Genomic DNA, 27,026 nt, shown 5'->3' with positions numbered 1-27,026 from the left:
TAATTCCCGACATTTGAACTGTTCGCCTGAAAATCGCTCCCACATCGGACACTGCAGACGGAAACGAACGGTTTCGGTAAGAATCACGGAATCATGCTTTGAAACTGCCATTAAAACATGCACACACTTGTACACTCGTAGGCCCGCCGGTAGGTGGCTACCACTGCTGGCTGGCAGGTGGCTTATACCCTCATACGATGTCTCGCCGCACAACTGGGTCATATGCCAAAGTGGCAAGGGGAGCAACCAAAACAACCAGAACGAACGAAACTCGTCCCCTCCATGTACCGATTGAGTTATTGCAACGGTTCATCGGGTACGTTTCCCACCCCCGTACGAGATGTGCCGAAATGCAGGTAAAGGTTTCCCCGACGATGATCCGCCCGGTTTGATCGCGCAAGGACCCACCGCACCCTACAAAACAACGGGGCAGAAGAAAAAGGACCCACAACAACGCAACCCAACGAGGGAACCGCAACGTTGGTATATGTTGCCCCGGGCAGCAGCACCCTTTGTCGGCTGCCCTTTTATTCCACCTGCCCGGTCCTGCCCGGAAACCCTCCCGTAAGGTATGTTTCACGCTTGCTTTTTTTTCTCTTCCAATACACTTGCGTACCGCGCGGAAGTTGCTCCCACCCAAACATCGATGGGGGAGGAGATCGAAAGAGATAGCGAAAGGTTGCGAGCACGTGTGTGTGTGTGTGTGTGTGCAGTTCGCGCTTTAGGAATGGGGAAGTGTGTCTCGGTTTAGTCGCGCGCTGTACGTCCGCCGGATCGGTAGCCGGATTTGTTCCGTCGGTGTTCGGGTCTGTCGAAGTGTTTCGAAGCAGCAGTAGCAGCAGTAGATCGCAGCAGCAGTAGTGATTGCTTGCTAAAGTCATGGCCTCCTCCTGCCCTAGTCGGCCGAAGGTTGTTAGGTGTTTGTTTTTGTACTGGATGTGCTCGTGAAAATGGTTTGATGAAAGGCGTTTGGTGTTCGTTTTTAGTGATTTAAAACACGTTTGTCTAGTGGCTTAAAGATGAGCGCTGCAAAGTTAACATCGTTGCTTTTCCCCTTTGCTTGCTACGCTGTTGGAGGGCGAAGGGCCCAGTCAACCAGTCAACCTGCCAGACGACGAACAGGCACCACGCTGTACGCTCAGCGGGGGAAGGAAAAAAAACACGGAATTTGTTCCATTTTTGTCTTCTCTTTGCCTTCTGTGGTGCCTATAAATAGTTGTCGATGCGATCTCGTGCGGAACTCGTGCCCGTGAGGAAGAGCTCTTTATGGGGAAGTTTCGAAACCGGCCGTTTTCGGTGCGTGCTCACGTAAATTTCGGTGTGGTGTGTGTGACACGATTAGAAGCGCTAGAACCGATTCTTACCAACAGCTTTATGCTGGTGACTTATGAGCCCTCGACGGACACGCCTTTACGCAGTACACAGTGGCGGTTACCAGGGAACGCAAGGCAGCGCAAAAATTCCAGCGGACTGTCGTCTCTCCGTCCAGGACCTGCTAGCCCAAGCGTGCATTAGCACAGTGGATCGTGCTGAAGCGAAAATGTTTAATCAATCAAAGCACCATAGCACCTAGCATCTAACTCCCTCTTTGGGAGACTTACTGCACACTATTTGTTCGCATTCTTCGCGCCCGTTTGGTGCGGGCGTCTTGGAAACCAATGTGCGCGCGCGGTACCACCCCGTCGCCGGTTTTTTGTTTCCTGTTTTCGGCTGGCCGGGGATTGCTTCTGCATTCCTGCCATTGCAGGAACGGTCCTATGCTCTTACTGCTTCGACATTTAAACGGTAGTGGAGCTGCTGCTGTTGTTGTGGCGCCTTGCCAGCAAAGGAATCCGTTGTCCTTGGTAACGCATTAAAGTTGTTTGCCCGTCAGGCAACAACTCAGTCCCTTTGACGCTTTTTGAAGCGCATAACGCAATACAAGAATCCGGGAAGAATCGGGCCGCCAAAGACCGTGCCATCTACGCGTAGCGTAATGGTAGATTAATCGTTTCCAGATAACGCGTTAACAACTCGACTATGTATCGGCTAAGCATCACATTACGACAAATTGTTGCTAGCAGTAGGACCGTTGGTTGTTGTTGTGTGGGTGCTGGCGCGCTTGCTTAGATTGTACCGCGCAGTCCCGTGAAATTGGTATCGGTTCCGATCGGCTCGGCTAACAAACAATCTGAAAAGGGCGAAAGACGACCATGGTGATGATCTACTTTTTACTAATGACATCCCTCCCCCTCCCCTCCCACAAATCGGGAATCGGGAAGGCAAGGCAGCAGTTCTCTGCTTTCAAAAGCTCTAAGAAAACAGGAGTGAGAATGGATTCGTTAGAAAGTACCATTAACTTTACTACGTTGTTGTTTCGGTGCTCATAGAAACGTTGCACTACGCGTCAATGGCGGCAAGTGTGTTTAGTGTTTGTGTGGGGAGGGTTTTCCTTTAAGCTTAGAGTGAGGAAAGGGTTTGTTAAAATTGTTTAACCCAGATTTGGAAGTTTTTTTTTCTTCTATGCCCAGGTCGGTTGTTGTGCGATGGTATCGGTTATCGTGCAGTTGAACGTGGTAAATAAAGCGGAGTAATTTGTTCAAATTTGTTGGGTTTTCTACCAAAAAAAACTCAATTATATCTTGTTTTAGTCCGATTCAGTTCTGCTGTATTGAATTGATATAAACAAATTTATTTCCTCACAGTGCGGAAAAGAGGGGGAACCCAATTGCATTGAATGCATTCAATTTAGGGGTGGCCTTCGTTCGTTCTCCGTCGCGCGGCTTCGGTAAACGCCGACCGGAAGGTAATGGTCGAATTGATCGTGTCCGGAAGTAGCGCACTAAATGAGCAGGACCGCAAGCAATAGGGCGAGAGTGGCAGCACGAGATAGCGCGATTAGTTGAGCTTTGTCAGAATGTTTGTTTCTGTTGCCATTTGACGAGGGGGGCCATGTCTGGCTGGATGTTGTTTTGGGGACCCTTGCTTTTTTGTAGTAGAAACCCCTCTTTGCTCATTAGCCCTTTGCACGGAGGGCAACCGCTGCCACTGCTCTGACATTGACTGAAGTGCAAGTTGTTGATCATCCCGGTTTCCCCGGACAGGTTGCGAAATAACCGTACCGAGGCCAGTGTTGAAGAATAGTGAAAATAGTGAACAAGTAGTGGAAGTATAAATTGCAAAATGTAAATAAATGGAATTTGGAAAGCGAATAATGCTATCGTGATTGTGTTGTTAAGTGATATGAAGATATGAAAATGTACAAAAAAGTGTGATAATCACAATGATCGCGGTGCAAATTCAGTCGACTGGTTCGGAAGAAAGATTAGTGCAATTATACAATAATTCAGCCAGTTAAATTGTGTAAATTCAACTTCAGTTCATCTATTTGTAGTGTAAAAAGGGAAAAAAATCCCCAACGTCGAAGATAAATTACTTGAGAAAATCAATGTCTAGCATGCATAACTGCTAAGAGTATCCGAAAAGAGTGTACGTATGTGTACGTTTGTAAAAAGCAAACAACATGAACAGTAACGGCAACGAGGGAAAAGCAACGACAGCATCTGTCTACCGTCTACTGCAGGTAACTCCATCTTCACGCCCCTGCTCGTAGACAATAATATTTGTATCTAAATCAAAATCAGTGAGCCAATCACTCAATTTGCTGCCCAATCGATCCGCATTACATGATCAGACCGTTTTGCGGTAGTAAATAAATACCGCTCAGGTTCCGAACAGATATCGTCAAATCGTCCATTCATCCAAACAAGGAAACAGCCTCACCCATCAGCAGCAGCAGCAGCAGCAAGAAAGCGATCGATCTCTGTATAAAAGTAGAACATTAGCCAGCCGGCCCTGCCCGGTTACGGCCGGCTGAGCCGTATCTACTCGATCGTCAATTAAGATCCACTTATATGATGTTGTCTGGCTGCGCAATGCTCTTCGCAACAGTAGACCGCAGCATGCGTAAGCAAGAGCGGGGTAGTCACCTCCAGTGCCAGTGACCGGCAATGACGCGTGACCGATTTGTGCAGAAATTCCCGTCGACCCTCTCTGCGTTTTACCACTGCATCCTGATGCACCCTTTAGCAACCTCTCCGTTTTTGTACCATATGTTTTGCACTCTTGTTTTAGAAACCCTTGGATCGTGAGATTAATTACATTCCGCAGGGTGCCCTTTTGCTTTTCGTTGTCGGTGCAGATTGTTTGAGATGTTTACCTAAAAAGGTACAAGCAGCTTGTTTGCTGGACCGCAACAGTTTGATTTGATTTTAGGGTTTTTGGGGCCCAAAAAACGATCATCATATTTAAGAGAACTGTCTCATATGTTTTAGAAGAGAAGCCTTTTTCTAAAGTCATGGTCTTATACATTTTATGCATTATATGTTTTAACCCTTTTTCTCGTTACCCTTACTTGCAGAATCCCGCACCGATATGCATGTTTTACTTTGCCCATCCATTCGGCATCACTTCCCCTGCCAGTGGTGCGAAGCTGGCCCAAATTCGGGCCAGTGCTACGCAAGGATGCAAACCAAACGGACCATCGGCCGAACACGGCACCGCTGCCACCATCAACGCCCCAAACGGGGAGCTAAAGCAGCAGCGTAAATCGAATGGAAAAGTAACGTCGAACCCGGGTGCCCGGCATCCATCGAAATCGCACCGGAAAATCAATGGTCTTCAGGGCAGTGATGGTGCGGTGGATGGTGGTGGTACGAAGGCGAACCATACGTCACACCGGGAAGCACCACCAAAAAAGCACCACAGAAAGCACCGGACCCATCGAAGGATTAGTAATTTCGAAAAGTTTCTGCTCGAAATCCAACACGCCCACACGTGCGGCCGTGGCTCGTCGAAGGTGCGAAGGATCGACCGGGAAGATCGGCTAACACCGCTGGTACCGTGGCCGAGCACCATCTGGAATCGGGAGTTTCTGCTCCCAACGCTACTGCAAGCCTTGGCCCAGCAGCACGGTAAGTCCCAAATTTGCACACTTTTTTTTTGGCGAGTCTACACATTGTGGAGCCGAAAATGTGGAATGGTTTATGGTACAGTTTTTCGCCCTCCCTCACTCCCTCCCTCTCTCTCTCTCTCTCTCTATCGGTTTTTTCCGGTAATTGCATTCCATTATAACCCATCCAAACAACCAGCAGCGATGAATCAGCTCGACTCCGGATCGGGACACTCATTCCGGCTAGACACTGCATGCGAGAGGGCAAAGGTGTGCCGGTTCGTACGGCGGCAAATGCCACACTGTGTTTGTGTGTGTGTGTGCGGGGCATGTGTGAAAAAAATGTAAACAAAACAGCTGATGGAAAACGTGTTGCTAGATTTTCCGCTCTCGGCCGTTTTCCGGTACACGAACGGGTTGGCTCTCTTGAGTGTTTTCCCGCCGGAGTGCATCCGGCCGGCACTCACTCTCCCTGTCGAGGCAAAGACGGCGAATGATGAGTGCCGAAGGGGTGCTTCTACTTTTGACAGGGTAGTGTATTGCTGTTAGAACGGTAGAATAACATACTTTTTGGGGAATGTGGTAAGAGATGCATGGAGAAAAAAACTCTATAGGCCAAACATGCTAAAAATAGGGTTTTATAATTTTTATTATTGGAAAAAAACACTCAAAAATAGTACAAATGAGTGTTTTAAACAGGCTTTTGCAAAATAAAATTCATGTTTAAAATTTTATTGCAGTGGAAATAGCTTTAAATCATTACTTTGAGTTGTAATTTTTAAGCTGGATTCTGTTTAAAAAATGAATCATTTGTCATTGAAATTATTTCCAAACTGATGATTGTCTTTTTTACAAACACTATCTACTGACTGTCTAGTGTTGCAAAAGCTTAGCAAGCCTGTATTTTCTACACAGCAACGCAACGAAGCTTATAATCCCTATCGCTGCGTGCGCTCCTAACCATGCGTTCGATGAGTGTCATCGGCTACTATGGTAGTAGTAGCATCTCGATCGATCCACCAACCGCTGAGTGAGTGCTGGTCGCTCGAGCTCACAAATCGGTTCCAAACATTCGCATAGCCCAGCTTGGTCCGTTCGCAGCTAAACCGTCGACATTGAGTCTGTTGACGGCTGCCGACGGAGCATGTAGAAGTCGTTCGCTCGAAAGTCGGAGTTGGTGTTCGACCCATACCGGGCCCAAACCCAAGCCACTGAACCGGGGCCGGTTGCAGCGAGCAAATCAAGAGAGACACAATCGAAGGTAAAACCGCGGTTACGATTGTTGTTAGTAGCTGACATCGCGCGTCAAGTTTGAAAGACAAATCGGTCCCGACCGTAGATCGCGTATCGCGCTGACGGTGCGTTTTTCTTTGTGCAGCCAATACTACAATACTTTGCCGGCAAAAGTGCAACGACGGTGTTCGCGAGTGTACCAGTAGAGAAGACACCTTCGCACGCGTGCTGGTCAGTGACGGTGACCCCGCGAGGTCACCACTTGGTAGGGGATGGCCGGTTTGTCGTGTCTGCGGTGTCGTGTGCTTGCAAGGTGAAAGTGAGATGCGTGCAACGGTTTTTTTTTTAATTTGTTTGTTTTGATGGGTGGTTGCTTCTTTCAAGGGGGCTACGGTTCATCAAGTGCTAGTGCAGAGTTTTCGAGAATCGAACAGTGAAACAAGCGACGGTTTTTAACGCACCCAACCCCCGAGTTTATTATTCTATTCACAAAAGGAAAACAACCGCATCGATATGATGGATAGTGGTGGAGTGTTATCGCAGGTGGTGTAATTTGAATAATTATAAAACATTAAACTACCTGCAAGCCGCACCGATTTGCAGGCTCGTAGTGTACACACTCCGAACACCGCACAATGGTAGTGTACAGCTCTACGCAACAGGCGTATGTTGTTGTTAGCGATTTGAACAGGCGAGCAACTCGAAGCAAGCGTCCCGGCTGCGTCAAGAACTGGCAACACTTTTCCTCGGGCAATTAAGCAGAAACACAGACGACCGGCTCCGGCCATAGCCACAGTACGGCCCGGTGCATTTTGTTAAGGTAGGTTCTCTAGTCCGCTTTGAGAACTGTTTAAAGGGAAAAGGGGAGGCGCTGGAAATGAAAAATTTGCTACCCATTTTTCCTACCATCCCATTGCACCTCTCCCAGTTTTCCAAACATTTCCGCTTCCGAGTTTTTCCAAGAAATTACATGCAAACAAAACCAACCCGAGCTGTGCACTGGTGTGTCCTTTATCTGGGGAATACGAATCCAGGCAAACAGGGAAAAGCTTGTTTGGACTCTGCTTTGCTTACACCCTGCTTGCCTGGCACCATCTGGCGGGCTGTGTGAATGGGAAAGCCAATTTTCTCATGCAGGAAGTACTTCTTCTTGGGAATGAGTGTCCCTACTTGTTGCGGGCCTGAGAATGAGAACGTCTGAAAACATGTTTGCGTAGTGTTGAAAGATCGCAAAAACGGGAATGAGAATTGAAAAATTCTAGCTACGACTTGCATACTTTTAGGCGCATTCGTTAATAATACTTGTTGAGCGTTTCATAAAATGCAGTTTGCAAAGCTTGTATTTTTCTATTGAATCTCTTAAAATGACTCAATATTGGTGAAAAATAATTCGCTCTGCGTACGTTTTGCCGAGCCCTCCGTTAAACCGTGTGCCATATTCTATTACACATGTTATACACGGGAAACACGAATCAATTTGCTTCCTCATCCTCATCACTATCAGTCCATGCCAGTAAATTACGTTCTCACTCGTGTACAATCGATCACTTTTCCTTGAGCGCATATTACCCATTAGGTAGAACAAATTGACCGACAACCACTCGGTACAGCCACAGTACTTTCGTGCCAAGTTCCCGTTCCGACCCATCATCAAGCCGCCAGGACACTGTAGCAGCTATCAATGGTGATGTAGCTCGTTCGACTATCGATTACAAGACTTGTGTGAATGTTTGAGCAGGAAGACGTAAAAATAAAACCGCTTGATTACGACGGGACGTTGCTTCTGCCGTAGCCAATAGTTCGTTGTATCAGCGTATCCGTTTCTAAAGCAAGAGCACCACCTCTTCTCGCGCCACAACCGAACCGTCCAGTTTAGTTACACCGAGCCAATCCTGAAGTCCTGAAGCGCTTTGGCGGAGCAAAAGGAGCACAAAACAGCTGGATCCGTTCCCTTCGCTTCTAGTTCATAATTTATCGTCTCAAAGTTCGTTGAATTCAATTCACACAAAGCGAAGGCGGGTTTCGTTCGCGTGTTCACATAAAACTTTCAAACGTGAAGAAAACTTTGAAACCTTAACAACAGTATGTGCTCTTGAAAAGGGCCCGGATCGTATGTATGCTGCCTAGCGGGAGGTTAAATGAACAGTCCAGGAGGTGTGTGAGTGGAGCTGTTGGACTCCAAAAACAGCTTGTACTTCAGTTTTCTGTCTGTAAGACTGAAAGCAAAGGCCCTTTTTAATAGTTGATGTGCTTGAGGCGAGAGAGAGATAGAACGTTGTTGCTGTATACTTTTTGGCCATTTTGTTGCATTTTTGGCAAGAAGATCCAAAGAGCAATCGCCTAACACCACCAACAAGTGTCAGGCAATAGTATGAAAAGCAGTGTTGAAGATGTTATCAAAAGGTGGGTGACTTTAAGTGTAAGCAAATTGATTATGTTTGACCTCTGAGGTGTAGAATATGAAGAGGAAATATTTTGCATTCGATTCTAATGAGCCTTCTCTCATTCTACCTGCTAATAATATCCCTCACTGTAAGAGCTGAGCTCTCTTCAACGAACCAAGTAGTGTCACTCATTAAAACATAACGTAAAATATTTCCCAGAACCATGACATATGCTAGAACCGAAGCGCTAGACGGAATAAAACAGACAGAAAACAAACACAACATTCCGCACAGACATACATTTACGACATGTCCTTCTCTCCATGCTTCATGCATCCGCCAAAAACGAAAGACATAACGAGCGTAGCCGTGCTAAAGAATGAGTCACCCGAGCTGAAGTCATGTGCTGTAGGGCGACGGCGAAGAATCCACAATTCGTCTCCACAAAGAACGGCTCCCGGTCCCATTGCATGATTTCCCAATTTCCCATGTGGCCCCAGAATATCCGATCAACTGCTTGCTCGGTCGCTTATTAGTGGAGCAATTTGAGCGTCGTACGAACGACAGATCGAGAGATGGAGCGAGAGGTTCTAAAAACTCTGGGAATCATTACTGGAGACAGCACCGTAACCATAGACCATAGGGTCTAGGGAATCCAACAGCTCCCGGAGTCTGGTACATCGTTGGGTACATCGTTCCGTGCGTTAACATAAACTATTTTTGGCTCTAAAGGAAGCTATGGGACGGTATGGAACTGCAGAAGGGAACGGAGCATAATATTAAAAATAAATACAATTTGATTCATAGTGACTCTGGATGGGGGAAAATGGCCAGAATATAAAAAAAAATGCAAACACATGATGTCTACCATCTGTCGCGGGTAACCTCATTGACATTCAGCAACGTACATATATGTCACAACCTATCCATCCGTATGCTCTGTGCTGGATACACTCTCGCGCGATATAGTATGCTATTCTCCTACGCCAAACCACTTTAACCAAGGTACCGAACCGAAACGTTGTCTAATATGATTTACAATGATGCATATCTCGTGTTGGAATAATGTTACCGCCACAGTCGCATTTGAAGCTGTCAATGAAGATTACCTTTATTACCTTTGTTGAGAGTAGGTCAGTGTCAACTCCTGGTTCTAGGAAGTTTAGAATTAGATTCGTTTCGTACTTCAATTTTTCCAAACTGCTTTTGAATGAATGGTGCTTGGTTATGCCATTTCTTCTGAAGCTCACGCTCACGCTATCCCACACTCTTTTTGGATTAAGTGACAACGTGTTGCTTATCTACAGGGAAGCGTCACGTAGCGCTCGTCTAGGAAGCACTTGTGCCAGTTCCTCACGGATGGGAATGAATTGCGCTGGATGGTGCTTTCTTTTTTATCGGTCGTTCGTTCTTAATATTTGCTCCAATAAATCTCTTGTACATTTTTTCAGGTTTTTTTTTTTGTTGTATGTTGTATCCACACTGTGCTCTATATTTTCCTGCCGCAATATGCACCAACCACAGCGAGAAGCACTTTCTCGTACTCCTGCGTGCGCGATCCTGTGACATGTGGGGCGTGTAGATAATCTTGCTTGCGTTTTTATCGTCATTCACTCAACGTATAATAAACCTCTACATTGAGCGAGTACATTTGCCTTCCCAAGTGTCGGTTATAGCATCGTTCCAGCGCCTCATTCCTGCTGCATTCCCGTGGTGCAGTGTTTGCCCACGTTTCTGCTTGCACTCTTCCTACTTGCACACGGATTATGCCCATCGATCCGGTGCATGTGTAGGTACACACACCCCTCATGGATTGTTAGAATGCACCCGCGCTGTTCCCTTGCTGCAGTGGTTGCGGTTTGCCTTTAGAGGGGTTTATTTTTTATAGAGATTGTTCTGCTCCTCCACAGCTCCAATGGCCTCTTGTCTTCGTCTATTTGCAGCAATTGTGTTACGATCGATTGAAGGGATAAACGGTTGGGAAAGGTCATGGTCACGGATGGATGGGAGAGATCCCCCGCAGGACGATATGGAGTGTAAAATGTGGTGGCCAAGCATAAAGGGTGACAGCTGTGAACATTTTGCTGATGCACTGTACCAATGGGAAGGTAGGACGAGAGCTTTCTGCGATGATATGACGGTTTAGAGCTTAATTGATTCTTGCGAGCCTTTTCGGCTCGGAATGGAAAATCTAGCAGAATTCAGTTGCAAAAAAAAACGTTTACAAATAGTCGTTATTGTGATGTTCGATAAATAAGAGTTAATTTTAGCTCATAATTCCACTTTATTCAGCAACTTGGCAAACAAAACCTTTATTTAATTTGGCCTCATTAACTTCACGTTCGAAGTAGTCTCCTAGTGTGTTTTAATTTGTAATTTAAATTATGGTAGATTAAACAAGGCGATTTCATTACCACCGTGGACACTCAAGTGGACGGTTTTAATAGAATAATTGCCATCATTTGATTGCAACTTTTAAAACGATTGCAACCCCTCTACGGATCCACAGCAACGTTGCATTTTGCATGAAGGAATGTGTTTTACATGCAAGTGCATTTTTTGCTCCTCCTACTCTTGTATCACGCTTATCAAAACAAATCGTTACCATTCTTCGTTCGACGGCCATAAAACGCGCCGCAAAGCATGACCCCTACAACACTTAATTATGTCAACAAAACTGTGACGAACAGAGCGGAGCAGTGATAAGATGAATCGTAAAGAGCCTGTCTCACAATCCATCACCGACCGTCTCTGGCAGCATCGAAAGGATAGGACAAGCAAAACAAAAATCGTGTTTAATGGAGGGGAGCCTGTAACAACAGACCCGCAGGTCGAGAAGCCCTAGCGCGTCAGGAGGGGCTGAGTGATTGAGCATCGGTCGGCTTCGGTCAGCACACATTTATCGATGAGACGTGACCTCGTCGGTTCGGGAAAGTGAGAAAATGAGCGGTAGCGGTTGTTTTGGCGAACTTTTCTTTCATTTTCTTTGGGGGTGTCATTTTTACTTGCTTGCGCTTTAATGGGCTACAAAGTGTTTTCATTTTTTGCATGCTTTTTTGTTGTCTACCGTTGATGAGGAGCATGTTAATCTCCAATCGGAAGGAACTGGGAATTGATGCGTGAGAGAGAGAAGATGCGACAAGAGCGTTCGAAGATTGTTGATGGCGTTTTGTAGCGATGGTGCGGGAAGATGAGTGTTACGATGACAAAGATTCTTGTTGATGTTGATATATTAACATTTTTCCAAGAAGAAGTGCTTGGCAACATTAGAAGCACGACATTACTTGAATACTTGAATGTAGACTTCGAGTAAACACTACTGAAGAGTTCCTACAGAGCACATTTTTTGCTTAAAAAGAGTTGTTACTACAGTGGTAGTACTCAAAACTGCTGAGGCTATAAAGATGTCAGCAAATTAATGTCAAACAGCTAGGCTAAAAGCTTCCGCCTAAAATTAATGTACATTTTAAAATGTAATAATTATGTTTATTGCGCAAACACGTGTCTCCATCATCAACACCCAACCGAAAACGAGGTTATGAATGCTTACCGATTGCTGCTTACGGTCGGTCCCTTTTCCACCTGTACTGTACTGAAGGGTTTATGTATTTGTGCCCCAACCAAAGCACTACTGTTCGCCTGAATGGAGCAATTAATTTCGGACACTCCAACGAAACCTAAAAACCGGCAAACCGCACCAAACAAACAGAAAACCACTCCGAACCACGTGCTAACTCGGCAGGGAAATGGGGCTACCGCTGCCGAGTCGCACTGTGCGCGCTCACTTACCAAACGAACTGCGCCTTATGCCTTACGCCTTATGCCGCCCTAAACGGATCCAATCCCACACGCCTTTCTTATCGAAAAGTGTGACAGTTGGCCACTGGCCAGAGGGAAAACTTTCCGAGACTACTTACGCGTGTGAGTTAGCCTAGCTTTAGCCGGTGCTTTTTTCCACCGTTTTTTTGGCTTCAATCTGGGTCAATAGCCGGTATGGGTCAATAGCTTTTCCACTTTCCACCGGTGTGTGCTGATTGGGAGAGAAGGGTGGAACATTCTGTCCCGACTTCGACACCGGCAACGATCGATCAGCACCCGCACCCGAGTCGGAAACAGCGAATCACAACAACGCATTAGTACACATTACGACTGTTCCTTTTGGGATTTGGCCCGTTTGGCCGTTGGTGCAGGACATTTAACCCATACCATCCACACCGTGTGCCGTAAGACGGTGGCAGAGTTCTATCGTGGTGCGCGGATCTAGTTCAGACGCGAGTTTAATTGCTCCTTTACCCGACCTGGCCCCGACCGGCCCGGCCCGAAACCTAACCTCATTCACTTTCGTTAACCCCTTTTTTCCTACTTGGGTGTGTACTTAACAACACTAGCCGGCTAGGTGGTTGGCTTAGCGGATGGTTTTTGGGATGTACATTTAAGGAGCGATGCTGGTAGGACGGTTTTTGGCACGCCACACGACGACGATGGGAGGGAGTAGATGGTAATTGCAGATCAGCATGCCCATCAGGAGAGTTGGACAGTTGTCAGGACATGAAATTCTCTAATCTGATGGCTAGATAGATAATTCGCGTGCTATCTTTCCCTCTCTCTCTCTCTCTCTCTCTCTCTCTCTCTCTCTCTTTCTAATGTTAAGGTTGGTCCTCAAGTTTCAAAACATCTCTCCCCCAAACCACCAACGTGGGCGGGGGAGACTCTCTCCTCAATTAGGGCACAACTTTCTTTGTTAGCATTGGGAGGTGTGCTAACGATGTAAATTTTGGTCCATACTTTGTGGAACTTAACTGTCCTGCCCAGCATTTTCTGCCTCAAAAAGAAGAAAAAAAACGGCAAGCGAAGAACACAGCAGAACACTTACAAGCTCTTGAGGACGTGCCCACGGACAATGGTGTGGGGCATGCCCCTTGCTTCAAAGCATGCCGTGCCTGTACAGGTGGTCGAAACGAAAGAAAAAGAGACCCTCCTAACTAAGCGGCACAACTCAAACAATGTTTATTGTTTTAGTGCCAATACTCGACCGAGAGCGTAGGCAAATATTGCGCTAGGGAAAGAAAAACTCAGCAGCAGCAGCAGCAGCAGCATCCCCTTGATACACAAGGGCCCGGCCCAGAAGCGCAAACCAACGCGTGCAAACCAACCCAAAAACCAATAAACAGTGTAACTTGAGCGCTCAGAAGCCCATCTCACCCGACTCCCTGAGATTGGGAAGAAACCTAAGCTTTTACTAACCTTCGCAATGACCTTTCGGTACCTGCCGTATTCCTGTTACTGGGACTTCATCATATTACACATCGGCGCACGGGAGTTGCAGCGGAAAAGTAACTTTCTCGCCGCAGAGGACTCGGCACTTTCCAACGTTTCAACATTTCGATATCGAGCCCTGCGAGATACAAGGATGCGAAATGTGAATGCAAAAGAAAGGAAAGTCAACATTTCCTGGCAGAAAACACAATCGGTCTACTGGTTTCGGTAGGTTCTGGATTCTCACTTGAGTTGATTCAATTGATGATGCTTTCAAGTTCGAACATACCGTCACAGTATACCCGCCGGAGGCCTACCTCAACGGTAACACGGGGATGTGGTTGGTATTGTAAAAGTAATCACCAAAGAAAGTGCTACCGTTTGGAGACCGGTTCCAAACAAAGTCGGAACAACATCTTATCTTGACGAATGCCTTTGTAACTTGTTCACAAACATAAGGAAGGATAGTTATTTGCTTTCAAAAGCCATCTAAAATCGATCACATCCTGTACTTTGTTAGTGTGCTGAAAGTGTACCTTTATAGAGGGCTTTTGAATGATTAAGTGCGATCGAAAATGGTGCTCCTGCGCACAATTTCTTTATCAGAATATGTGATGGTAATGTGGTCGATAATTCACTTCTTTCACTCACATAATGATGAACATCATTTTGACAAACGCTTTACAAAAACGGGCATTTTTTAACGTTATCAATTTCTATGTTTTTTTGCGCCTTTTATAAAGGATATGATGGGCGCATGTTCTTCTGTCATTGAACTCTATTTGATTGTAGTCTACAGTCTAGACAGAGCGAAAAATAATAATATCTTCACCCAAGCACCACCGATCAAGAGTGGAACAAAGCCCTCGCGGACACGATGAGTATCGTCTTCCTGGATCCAACTACCCTGATCCCATACTACACTAATTGACACATTTGCCATCTTCGTGGTAGTCTTCCCGTGTCAAGGCCCAGCAAGACTCCCACGGCGGCTTGTAACGCAAATATATATTTTTCATACAAACAACCACCTTCTAAACCATTTACTCTCTCAGCTTGTATCTGCCGAGCTCACGTACTTCACTTTCATATCGACCACTAGAGATTTAGTCTGAGTGGTGTGTCTTGCTGTGGTGGCGCTTCGTCGATTGCTACCGTCACACGTGGGGGGCCGGGGGGTGTATCGATCTGCTGCGGTAATGCCCGTTCGATGCTCAAGGTCATTCGAAATCGTCGTCACGCCGTTCTGATCACCCAACATGATGCTTTTACATTCTTCTTCTACCCCATCTCCTACGTGGCCAGGTTGGCGAACGGTTTGGAAAAGGACGATTGAAATGGTACGCACCCCCAAACATCCAAACAAACCAACCAACCCCATGCCTAACACACCTTCCGTCACAAACGTCGTTTCTGTTGTCTGAAATAAAACCGTCCGTTTCAAAGCTCAACGGTAGGAGGAGTAACCAATATGCATTATTTATTTACTGCACCAAATCCAACCAACCCTCTGTGTCCAATATCATCGGGCCTTGGGTGATGAAATGTAGCTCAATCTGATGGTGTTTTTAACACACATTTAATTCATTTACTCGTTTTCACTTTTGTGAAGGGGAAACCGCTTCAGATAGGGAGCTTGTTTTGGTTGCGAATGCGGGGAGCTGTTGAAATGGTCTCGCGTTCCGTTGATATAAGCGCCATCAGGCAGAGATAAGATCTACGATTCAACGAGTGTTTTATGGCGGTTTCTGGTAAGGCAATAAGTATTAAACAATAAATGACAGGTTAGCATGAGCGTGCATGTTAGTTTGACGTTAGTTCAAGTATTTCTATGGTTGTCTATTGCATTGAGAAGGATTTAAATAATTGAAACATTAATACATCAATATTTTGTTATCAAGGATGCTTCTCGCATACCCTCGATAGCATTTAATTGTTTGCTAGAGCTGATATTAGAAAATGAAAAATGACTGTGCAGTGGAGCTCATCCAAACCCGCTTAATTACACACAAACCACACCGAGTACCGCATTATCAAATAATAAAACAGCAAACAACGAACGCATTACCAATGGACTGTTGATTTTGAAGCACCAACACTTAGCTGGCCTTACTACTGTGTGGGGAAGGGGGGACAGCGTGAAACAATCGAAACACGATCGTGAACCATATCTTGGTCAATCGACACGTACGCACGTACGCCCGTGGAACGACGATGTTGTCGGTGGTGGTCAAAAGCAACACGTAGCAATGATGTATGATAATTGTGTGTTTTCGGATTTGATTGATTTAATTGCTTATTATTTTCTCTTTTTTTTACACTCTTTTCCGCAGGACGCAAAATTCCGGACATCGAGCAGATACTACGCACAGTACGGTCCGCGTGGAATACACCGAACTCGCAACGATCACACTTGCAAAGGTAATAATGGAACATATTTTAATCGGTTGATAAACGGAATGATTATTCAATGATGCTGCTGTATGGTGGATACTCGAAACTGACCTATAAAGTTTTGAGCTTTGAGTGGATCTTGTTTTCGTGGGACCTGTTTAACCTGTTTCATCTGCAGGCGCTGAGTAGAATGGTTGAATTGACTGCGTTCTTTTCTCTCCATTTTTGTGCGTCCTCCTTCAGCACGTGGGACCAATTAAATTATAATCCACACACCCAGAGTAGTTCGCATTTTACCTACAAATATACAAAACTGGGAATTATTTCTACTTCTTTCACTGTGCACCCTCAGTCGCAGGAAGTAAGGTGGTAGCTTACTGTAGAACCTAACCTCTTCCGGTGAAACCGTGGTGCTGCCACAAAACTTGAAAACGCCTTCAAAAATACAAACACCACGTCCTCTATGACGAAAAAAGGGAGTTAACACGCGTGAATAATTAAAGGCACCTCCGTTTTGGCAGTAAGTTCCGGCGAAGGGTTTTGATGCAAAGCTAGAATAAAAAGGTACGGAGCAGAAAACGGAAACTACCCTCGGTCGTAGTAGTAGTAGTAGCAGTAAATATAATAGTAAAAATATAAACAGCTCCACAATTATTAACCGAGGAAATGGGCGTAAACATCCGCCGCTCGGCGTTTCGAAAATGTTCACTCCTGGCGTCAGATTTTTCACGCTTGGAACGGGTTTGGAAACATTGAATGAAAAGCTTATTAGCAACCCGAGTTTATGGTCGAAGTATGTTAGGTCTTGTTCATTGGCCTCCACAAATGTGTTGTTCGATACTGCCAAAAATAACTCCATTTTAAAACGTATCGTAGCTTTACAACTTACATATTAAGGGCCAAACTGATCCTCCAATAAATCCTCCAAGGATCGGCTACTAATTTGCATCTTGAAATTCGTTTCATAAAACCAAGCTCAACAAGTGCCGTGTTCCCTACTGGGCAGCAGATAATCGCCAAAACCCCCACAGCGCCGATTTTCTGCTCCCTTCTGGATCCCGTTCATAATGACCCCCTCGTTCAATCCGTTCTGATTCTGCACGAGTGCTCCCTTGATTGAATTTAGGATCAACTGTTTACGACACCTCGGAGGCTTGCGGAGTGGTTTTGCCGAGCAACCCAAACCCTCATTAAAAGCGTGCGTTAGCCAGCAGTGATCCAACAAGAACGATAACCCCCGAAAAGCATCACCCCAACAATTCAAACGGATTCAGACGGACATTGCCACTTTGCCGAAATGGGGCTGCACATTAATAATGCAAGTACATAATATTCTTGCACCAACCGGCAAGGGCCGCCGGGAGCACGAGGGCAGAAGGCGCGTGCTGGGAGAACCTGTCCCGCGCGGCCGTAGTCGTCGACGGGGGAATGTGTTTTTGGTGAATTGCTATATTCCCAACACCTGACAAACATCAGCAGACGAAGTTGGTTCGTGATTTTCACAGCATTTCCAGTCAGCCCACGGTGTGCGCAAGGAATGTGTTTCATCTCATGGGTAATCAGGTTGAGTGTGGAAGCGATTTGATGGAATCATGATTTGGCTTTCGTGGAGAAAACACAAACAAACCGTTCTTAGTAGAAGACCATCAAGCATACGGCACTTTCCCAGATCTATTAGCTGCTAATGATGCTCTGGAGGTAGTTGTTAGCGTTGCCTGAATTGCAGTACAGAACTCGAACGCTGCTATTTGAATTATTATTTAAATCAGTTTTAATGTGTAAAACAGCATTTTGCTAAATTTTTCTTTCAAATCCCAAACACACGCACAGTCACTTTTCGACGCACCCGTCATTAGTACACTGAGTAGCGTGGCGCCATCTATGAAACGGTAGCGCAGACTTTCAGACCCCAGCCCAGACCTCCTACTCGCATCGAAGCAGAAAGGGAAAGTGACACCTAAAAAGTTCATGAACTTCTTCCTTATGTACCTGAATAATGTATTAACCACCTATGTGCTGCCCATCTGGTCCCCCTTGGCGGTAAGTCCCCGATGGTCAGTGTAGGTCTCCCTTTACCCTTAACCGTTGCGTGAGGAGGAGGCAACCTGTGAAGCTCGTCTCGAACCTTTGCGTGTTTGAGAGCACACTGGTGCGCATTAGTATTCTCGTCGGTTGGCTTGGCATTATGGGCGGCTTTTCTCACTGCGTATTATGCTATTTTAAAATAGCGTCGTTACATATGTTTGGCCACAGTAAAAGGATAAGGAACGACCTACAAAGGGAAATGTTTACGAACACTGTATTGCGGTTCCGTATTGTGACTTGCGTTTGTTAGAGCAAATGTATGTTTTTCGTATGTTTTCACACAAAAAGAAATTCACACAAAAATTAAATTATCGTTGGCTGATCGATGTAACCAATTCTGACAACCATAGACAAAAGGAAACCATCCAACCGACACCGATATGATGCCATTTTCCTCTCAAGGGAATAGGCAAGCGTCTTCCGGCTTTGGGCTGTGTCAGAAGGAATAGAATACTATAAAACAAATACACACACACACTCAATCGTGCAGGTATGATACATAAATAATGACGAACATGTTCTAACCTATCTAGCTTCTTGTAAGTTGTCAAAAATTGTTAAAACTTTGGCTGGCTTCAAGGTGTGTTTATTTAGAAGGTGAATTATTAGCGCGTTCACCGGGCGCCATCATTGAGTATTGTTATGTCAAATCGCATACAATTTTCTATACCCCCCTCCAGCCCTTCCCGATTTTAATACCGGAGCACCCAGTATTGTTATGTCAAGTCGTGAAATGTCAATTTGCTCTGAAGCACTTCACCTCCTAATATCCATACACCTTGGGCTGGCTTGGGATTCCCCGGAATGACAAATGGACAACGTTGCGTGACAACGAACCTGCTTTAATCTTCTCATTTGGTTACAGAGCCACTAATGGAGGTTATCTATCTTTTTTTTATTATTACATCTACTTCTGCTGTAACAGAGTGTATAGATGGCCCAAAAAGTTGTTTGTTTGCTACAATACTTTACGATGATACATGCGCAAGAAAAAAAAGTAACAGTTGTGTTTGTTCTGTACCGGTCGTTTTTTATTTTAAACAACTTTATTTGCAATATAATTTTTGATTTCGATTGTCATTTAAGCTAAATTACAATTACATTCCTTACTTGCTTATGATACAATCACATATTTTTGTACGTCGCGGACTGCCGCCCCCTTGTCACAATGTTACAAACATACGTGTGTTTACAATTATCGTTCAATAAATTAATCAATCACTGTGCTCTAACAGTCGTCATCGTCGTCATCGTCGTCCTTATAAATATAAATCACGCCCCACTACTTTCACGCCACTATCCTCTGTTCCGTATCGATAAACTGCAGCGCCAGTTCGACCACTGGCGTCGATATCGCGGAATCCAGCACCGTGTTGGTCACCGGCGGCAACTCCATACCGCTGACCGGTACGCCGGACCGTGACCCTTTCGATTTCCGCTCCTTGCGCTGAATTTTCCGCTCGTGCGAGCACTCGTGGCTGTGGCAGTGGTCCTTGCGGGCGAACGTTTTCAAACAGTACCGGCAGGCGTGCGGTGCGGTGCCCGTGTGCTGAAACCCGTGCCGGCGCAGATCGTTCTTGTGGAAGAACGCTTTCGGGCAGTGCTGGCACCGGTACGGCTTGTCCGTGGTCGTGTGCCGCTCGAGATGATCGTCCAGCGCAGTCTGGGCGCTGAAGCACTTGCCACAGGTGAGGCAGCGGAACGGCTTCTCGCCCGAATGGTGCCACTTGGTGTGCTGCGTGAGGCCGCACTGCCGCGCGAACGTACGCCTGCACTCGGGGCACGCGAACTGGTCGCCGTAGTTGTTGCTGTTTCGCGTAGATTTCTTCCCCGCCGTCGGTGTGTCGGTCGGTTTGGCCGACGGTGCTCGTTTTGCTTTCACCACTGGCAGCGGCTGGGGCGAAGGGCAGGCTGTCGGTGGTAGTGGTTGGGACTGATGTGCCATCACAACTCCGTCCGTCGGCGGCCGATCACTCTCCGGCGGTGGTGAGCGGGATGTTTCGGACATGAGCTCCGTCTTGATGCTGCTCCCGCCGGCCATCGAGGAGGGCGATGGGCTGATGTAGGCCGGCGGAATGTACTCCTGCTTTATCGCTAGCGAATGGGCATGGCCGAGCAGCGGGTAGCCCATCGGTGACATCATCGGCTGCATGACGGACGATTCCGAGCTCCATGCTTCATACTTTTGCGGTGCCAGCGTGGATTCCATTGCCGGGGAGAGTGCGGCGGCCGAAAACGCCGGCGTCCCACTCTCCTCGTACCCTATGGAGGACACACTATACGGCTGGTAATGATCGCTACCACTGTACAGGGTGGACAGCGCAGGATCCGTGTGGCCGGAAAAGCTCATCGTCGGTGGTGGCGGAACATGATCGCCGCTCATGTACTGCAAACCACCACCGCCACCACTGTACAGTTTGCCGCTGTAGCTGGACTCTTCTGCCGGGTGCGATTGTACCGGTGGGGAGGGGTACAGGCTCGGCTGTGGCATGGGCGATCCACCATCGGTTGCGGACGTACGCCCGTTCGGCGTGTAATAACCATTCGGCACGTACCGTGATCCGTTCGTTGGGATCTTCCTCGACGGTTGGTGCTCTTGCTTCAATTGTTGCTGCTGCTGGTGCTGCTGGGACTGTTGAATATGTGGATAGCACTTGGCCCCATAGTTCACCGTCTGATGATGCTGATGATGGTGATGATGGTGGTAAGCAGGATGATGATACGATACCGCAAAGGGCGGATACGCATGCTCGCTGGAGTTGGTCTCGACCGCTTCGCTCGATGAGTTGAGCGGGGAGATGCGATGCATTCCACTGCCGATCATCGGTTGGTAGTAATCCTTTTGCTGCGATGCCACAGTGCCACAACCATGTGGAACGCTTTCCAGCTCCGCTGCCAGCGGTGTTATCCAATCGGAACTGGGCAAACCGCCGTACTCGCTGCCGTAGCCAAAGGGAATCCCGTTCCACGAAACACCCAACGGATCGCCTGCCGGCAGTAGTTCGGCCGTGTTTGCTTGCATTTTGTGTGTGTGTGCACGTCGGCGGCGACGTTGAGATTGAGGCTCACGGATACTGCTTGCTTGCTTGACGCACAGAATTATCCTTCCACGCTACCGCAGGACAATAGTTAGACTGTTACGTGATTTATCTCCGTGCGTTGCTTTTATACAGCACCACGAGGATGATCCTGAAAATACAGGAAAAGAGAGAGAGAGAAATAGATAATGAAAGCGAGAGTGTTGCAGAATATTCCTTTTCTGTTCCAAATGTCCATTTCGGGGGCGTGAATTTTTTTTTTTTGCCCTTTTGCAGACAGGTACGATCATGCTACCTGGTATGCTGTTTATGCTGGACTTGTAGCACCACTACATACTGTACCTGTTCGTTTTAGAGAGTACTGTTTTCTAAGCGGGGACAGTATCTGTACTAGCTTTTTTACCTACTCTAGACGCAGCAGAGGTGTCTTTTCTTCGATTGTTTTAGGGGAAAATAAGGGCTTAGGTAAAAAACATCGTCCAGCATCAACACGCTAAGGACGAAACAAGAGCAGCCTAGTAACAGATTAGAACAACCACCAACAACCATAAAGAAATAAACAATTCACAATTATCATTTAATTTCACACCATAAAAAAATAATTTTGTTTTATCTGAATAGAGCATTTGCTTAGCTTTACGACGTTTGTGTTAACATTTTCGCACCACAAAAAAGGGGATCCTCTACAAGTGGCTGTCACAAGGATCATTAATGGATGATAATCATCACGCATTGCTGTTACATCGAAATCACGTTTTCATGTCAACCAGTGGCATTACGTCAAAATTATATTTTCTATGTTTTTTTTTTGTTCTCTCCTCCCCCAAAAAAGAATAACCGTTTCTAGGAATCTTGTTAAAATATCGTAATCTTCCTAAAAGCACATTTTGTGATCGATTCAGCAGGAATCCACCGTGTTTCCCCCGTTACACTAATAACTCTCCAAGGATAGCTCCCCCCTGTCCCTTGGTGCAGTCGACCAACAAATCCCGCTGTTGTAGCTCCTCCTTCATCTCCTCCGACTGGCCCCACGCTCGCTTGTATCGCTTGTTGCGGTGCGTTTGCTCGTGCGCCTGCAAGTGATCGCGCCGGGTGAACCCTTTCCGGCAGATCGCGCAAAGGTACGGCAGCGCGCCCGTGTGACGGTACTGATGGCGCCGCAGATCCATCGGATGGCAGAACTGCTTCGGACAGTGCTCACATTTGTGCGGTTTGTTCTGCCGCACGTGCTGCAGGGCGTGCTGGCCGAGCAGCTCCAGGTGCGTGAACCGCTTGCCGCACTTGTCGCACCGGAACGGCCTTTCGACCGAGTGGCGCACCTTGTTGTGCTGGTTGAGACCGATCCGTCGGGCGAAGCGCTTGTTGCACAGCTCACAGTGCCATTCGGCTGGTTGGTTGTTGGAGTTGGCCGGCTTAAGTATGCCTGGCTGGGGACGAACATTGCGTTCTTCGCTTGCTGTTGTACCGAGCAGGGTTTGCAACAGTATTGTATCGTCCGAACAGTCGGGACGTGATGCTGTGCGCTTGCTGTGTGGATGTTGTAACATCGTCACTGTAAGTGTTGCCTTCTGGTCGATCGGAACGGATTGTACCACTGCTCCGTTATAGGCGGCTGCATGCAACGGCTCGTCCTGCATTTGGTGGTATGTTCTTTTCGTTGTATTGTTATTGCAATCATACGAGGGCAACGGATTGTAATATGGAGCAGTGTCCGATTGCATTGAAGATGGGACTGTCGGTCCCGATATTTGTGATGAGATCTGCGCTGGAACGAACGACGACGACGACGACGACGACAACGATGACGACGTCGATGATGTGGGTGATGATAGTGATGATGACGGCGATGCTATTGGCATGTAGAACCCGAACGGTCGGTACAGCTGTTCCTGCGGTTGTTCTGTGCCCGACTCATTCCACAGCCCGTTGCCCTGGTAAGGTGAAGCTCCACCGGGGTAGACGACGGAGAACGGGAAGGCATTGTTCCAGTCCAAGGAATTGGCCCCGAAGAGGTACGGATATGAGCTGTAGCCAGGCGCTACAGCTGCAGTTTCCGCTCCCTTCCAGTAGTTGGATGGTGCCGTCGGTTCGACGTGCAGCGTGTTAACGATCCATTGATAATCCTTCCCGTACGTGTCCATCGGCGAACAATATTTGCCAAGGAAGGGTTCACTTTGCAGTAATTTCAGATGCACTAAGCAATTGTGTACTTTTTATTTCTCGCATCAACACAGCGCGCTAGCGATGTTTCTTTTCGGTGGCTGTCATCGTTTACAGTGTTGCCAGCGCAACCCGCTTGATAATCCGTTCGACGATCGTTCGATTCGCGGTTAATCCGGGTAGACTTGTTCATTCGTGTTAGTTTCCAAAATAGAGATTTCCCATTATACCTAAACAAAAGTAAACAAAAACAGATTGTTCGCTGATTAACTCCCGGTGCTGTGCAGCAGGCGTCCTGTTGGAATGTCCTAAAACGCCGCAGTGAATTTCGCATAACACGCGGAACTTCCGCCTCAAAATGAAGTACACAACGGCGAAAAAAGTAACATTGACCTCCGTCGTTCCGGGAGCCACATTCCGGAATGGGAAAAGATGCCCTCCCAAGTCCAAGGCTCTGCGCTGGTTTCTGTCTGGCATTACTGGGATGTGGAAATCGTTCGCTACGCGCGGCCCGAGCGTAGGTTTGTAAATGTTTTGCCCCCGTGGCATGTGTGTGTGTTTGTGCCGTTGCTGCGAATGGTGTTTAATTTTAGAGTCGCTTCTGCTTCGAACGATTTTCCAAAGAAATGCAGCATGCGACGGAGCCGCTGGCGGTCGGGAATGTCCCCATCCCTGAGACTTAGTGATGGGTAAAGTCGACTCCGATTCGACTCCGATAATTTTGGAATCATCTGCGGAAGGTAGGTCCACCTAGGATTATCCGGAATCATTCGAAGTCGTTTGGAGTCGTCCGCAGTCGCTAGGAGTCGTCCGGAGACGTTAGGAGTCGTCCTGAGTCGTGTGGAGTCGGAGTCATCCGGAGTCGTTCGGAGTCGTTAGGAGTCGAAGTCGTCCGGAGTCGACCGGATTCGGCTTTGGAAACGTACAGCGAACGGCTCCTGTTGACTCCGAACGACTGTGATTACGGTCGACTCTGATCGTCTCTGGACGACTCCGAACAACACCGGACGACTCCGGATGTTTTCGAACGACTCCGGACGACTCCAAACGACTCCGAGCGACTCCGGGCGGAACTAGTGATTCGGATTTTGACGGAGTCCGAATCGGACCAACAATAGCAGAAGTCGGATCGGAGTAATGGGTGCGCTCCGAAAAGCACATCACTATCCCGATACCCTGCATTCACCAACAACATCCGGTATCGTCTCCCGAAAAACGAAGTATGCAGAATGTGCAGCGGCTAAAAATAGTGCTCAATGTCACCAAACGGTTTTGTTTTTGTGTTTGTTGCTGCTGCCGGTGCTGCTAAGAATTGCGTGCGGAGAATTTCAAAATCCACTGCACGGTACATCACGTAATTTGCTTGCTAACATTTCCTACCAAAGTCGTCCGTCCTACCCCAGAGTTATTCATTCTTTCCCCTTCTCCGTTTCATCCCTCGTTACAGCCAGGACAGCCGGGAGTCATCCGCCTCGAACTGGGACCTATCGAGCTTGTGCGATAGCTGTTGCCTCAACACTGGCCACCGCAGGATGGGCGCGGGAACATACGCGAATGCGGCCAGTCCCGGACCGGGACTGCTGCGGCGGCGCTATTCGGTGCCCGAAATCATAATGCGCAAGTAAGTTCACGCGAATCACATTTCCGCACGGGGCTCTCTTACTCTCTCTCTCTCTCTCTTTATTCAAAGTCGTTGCACCCGCGTAATTAACTTTCCGGTTGACGCCAAAGTTCGTTACCCCTTTTGGCTTTTGGCAAATAAACATTGACCCCCGAAGGAACGGTGCAACACAAAGCGCCCAACCGCACTGTGGGGGTTAATGGCATCGGAAGGTACGCCCTAATTGTACCAACAACAACAAAATGGACCTCATATGTTTCGTAATGGGCTTTTTTTTTTGTTAAATCCAACCAAATTGATAAGCCACCAAGTAATCGCAACGTCGTGAACGAAAATACCACTTGTCACGAGGTCAACCGTGTTGTCGAGATCGTCGCTAGTGGCCACAGGAACAATCCTGTTCTGTGTTAATCCTTACATGCATGGTGCAGCAGCATTACCACCGGGTGGGTGGAGACCCTATATGAACCCACATTTCCCACATCTTTGCGAACGATACACAGGGTGTGACAGGGGCAAAAGGTGGGCGTTATTTGGTATTATTAACAAAAACCTCCTGCTAACAAAGCAATAATTGTGTGACCCTGCACGCGGAAGGGTACCATTTCGATGGCCGTTGCAACCGGAGAAAGAGGGGGGTGGTACTGTTTTCATCCTCCAAAACAATGCTGTGCGTAGCTGACTGTTCTGTACCTTGGCTGTGCGCTTGCCTGTTCGGTCACCGGTCAGCGCATACTTTTCGGGCGGGTAGCGAAGTTTGCGATCTGGCCATCAACCATCAACGCAGGACAGTGCAAAAAAAAACCGTTGCATAGCAACTCGCCGTCTGGCTGGCTCGTCGTCACAGAGCCACTCTATGGTGGCTCCATTCAGGATTATTGTTGTTCGAAATTTTTGGCAAAGGAGGAGGTGTATGTTGGTTACTGGCTTTTTTTGTTGAAAGCTGCCTGGGTACACAACATCAGCCGTAAGTGGTATTCAGAATTCAGCATCGCTCAATGGTATAGAATTTGTGGCCGGTGGAAAAGGGATCAAAAGTTAGAGAAAAATGGTCGTTTCCGTCTGCCATTAGGAGGGGGAGGATATTATTCTTTTACTTTTTACGAAGGTCAAAAAAGTAGCTTGGACCGCAAGAAATCATGTGAGATCGTATTGTATGGACATCCTTTGTTTGTTGCCCATGGAAACCTCAACCTCTAGTTTGGGTTGGTTTTAATGGGGTAACCAGGCAAGGATTGGGACAAAACCATGCAGGTTAGCAACTGGTGAGTGTCAATCGTGTCCCATCGAAAACCGTTTCGCAGTGAATTGATTTCGTTTCTTTATATTTTATTTTGCAGGACGGAAAAGGGTTTGCAATGAGTAAAATCTGTCTATTTTACGTGTCGGAATCTGCACAGCAAAAAAAAAAAATCAACCCCACGTACCAAAACAACACACAAACTCTCTCCAACGTGAGGAGACGGTATCCTCTTCCGTTGGTCGAACCGTGGCGTCTGCAAAACGCGATATGTGTGAGAATCGGCTCCCGAAGAGCTTCCACAACCGATGCCCCACCATCGCCCAACGGGTTTGCTACTCCAATTTGGCATAGCCCCACAATCACAGAACTCTACCAAAGGATATTACTTTGGCTGACGTCACGGCCGCCTGCCGCCTGGGTGGGCACGCGCGAGACTCGGAAAATCGATAGCCCCGTGCCACCCAGACAACAAACCCAAGTCCTAACCAAGCGCGCGGTGCCATGCATCGCTGGCCACGCATCTATTGCCGGTGTGAAAAATAACACCCTCCCGCAGCACCCCTTCCTGCAGCGCGCTCTCCATGCTGCACGTCCTGTGAACGGGCGGGAACGTTTGAGTTTGATTTGATTACAATCCAATCGTCGTTGCGCAACAACACGCCGCCGAACGTGCAGGACGAAA

The 27,026-nt window shown here is 47.2% G+C and overlaps 3 protein-coding genes across 10 annotated transcripts in view; 1 reads left to right on the top strand and 2 right to left on the bottom strand.

The window, feature by feature from the left end:
* Nucleotides 1-646: 646 nt before the first annotated feature.
* The window catches only part of LOC120952891 (uncharacterized), a 42,895-nt gene continuing 16,515 nt past the window's right edge, over nt 647-27,026 (top strand). For 2 of the 8 annotated variants that reach the window (XM_040372453.2, XM_040372451.2), the window contains exons 1-4: nt 2,590-3,562; nt 4,400-4,952; nt 16,137-16,224; nt 24,928-25,101. In XM_040372453.2, the coding sequence (XP_040228387.2) occupies nt 3,503-3,562; nt 4,400-4,952; nt 16,137-16,224; nt 24,928-25,101 (875 nt within the window). In that variant the 5' untranslated portion in view covers nt 2,590-3,502. Of the gene's footprint in view, nt 807-2,586; nt 3,563-4,399; nt 4,953-6,025; nt 6,984-16,136; nt 16,225-24,927; nt 25,102-27,026 lie in introns of those variants that run through there. The other 6 variants (XM_049606408.1, XM_040372454.2, XR_005751328.2 and 3 more) reach the window with 6 other exon arrangements.
* On the bottom strand, nt 19,355-21,493 carry LOC125906647 (zinc finger protein 358-like). The gene has a single exon (XM_049606409.1). It carries the CDS (start codon nt 21,302-21,304, stop codon nt 19,571-19,573), a length of 1,734 nt encoding a protein of 577 aa, XP_049462366.1. The 5' UTR covers nt 21,305-21,493; the 3' UTR covers nt 19,355-19,570.
* Nucleotides 21,660-23,574, bottom strand: LOC125906648 (zinc finger protein 134-like). Its single transcript, XM_049606410.1, has one exon. It carries the CDS (start codon nt 23,459-23,461, stop codon nt 22,247-22,249), a length of 1,215 nt encoding a protein of 404 aa, XP_049462367.1. The 5' UTR covers nt 23,462-23,574; the 3' UTR covers nt 21,660-22,246.

The sequence above is a fragment of the Anopheles coluzzii genome, chromosome 2 (assembly GCF_943734685.1).
Source record: "Anopheles coluzzii chromosome 2, AcolN3, whole genome shotgun sequence".
NCBI lineage: Eukaryota > Metazoa > Arthropoda > Insecta > Diptera > Culicidae > Anopheles > Anopheles coluzzii.
This window is presented reverse-complemented; position numbering and strand designations above follow the sequence as displayed.

Coding starts and splice junctions, on each gene's coding strand:
- LOC125906647 (XM_049606409.1), bottom strand. CDS start 21,304: ATGCAAGCAAACACGGCCGAACTACTGCCGGCAGGCGATCCGTTGGGT.
- LOC125906648 (XM_049606410.1), bottom strand. CDS start 23,461: ATGGACACGTACGGGAAGGATTATCAATGGATCGTTAACACGCTGCAC.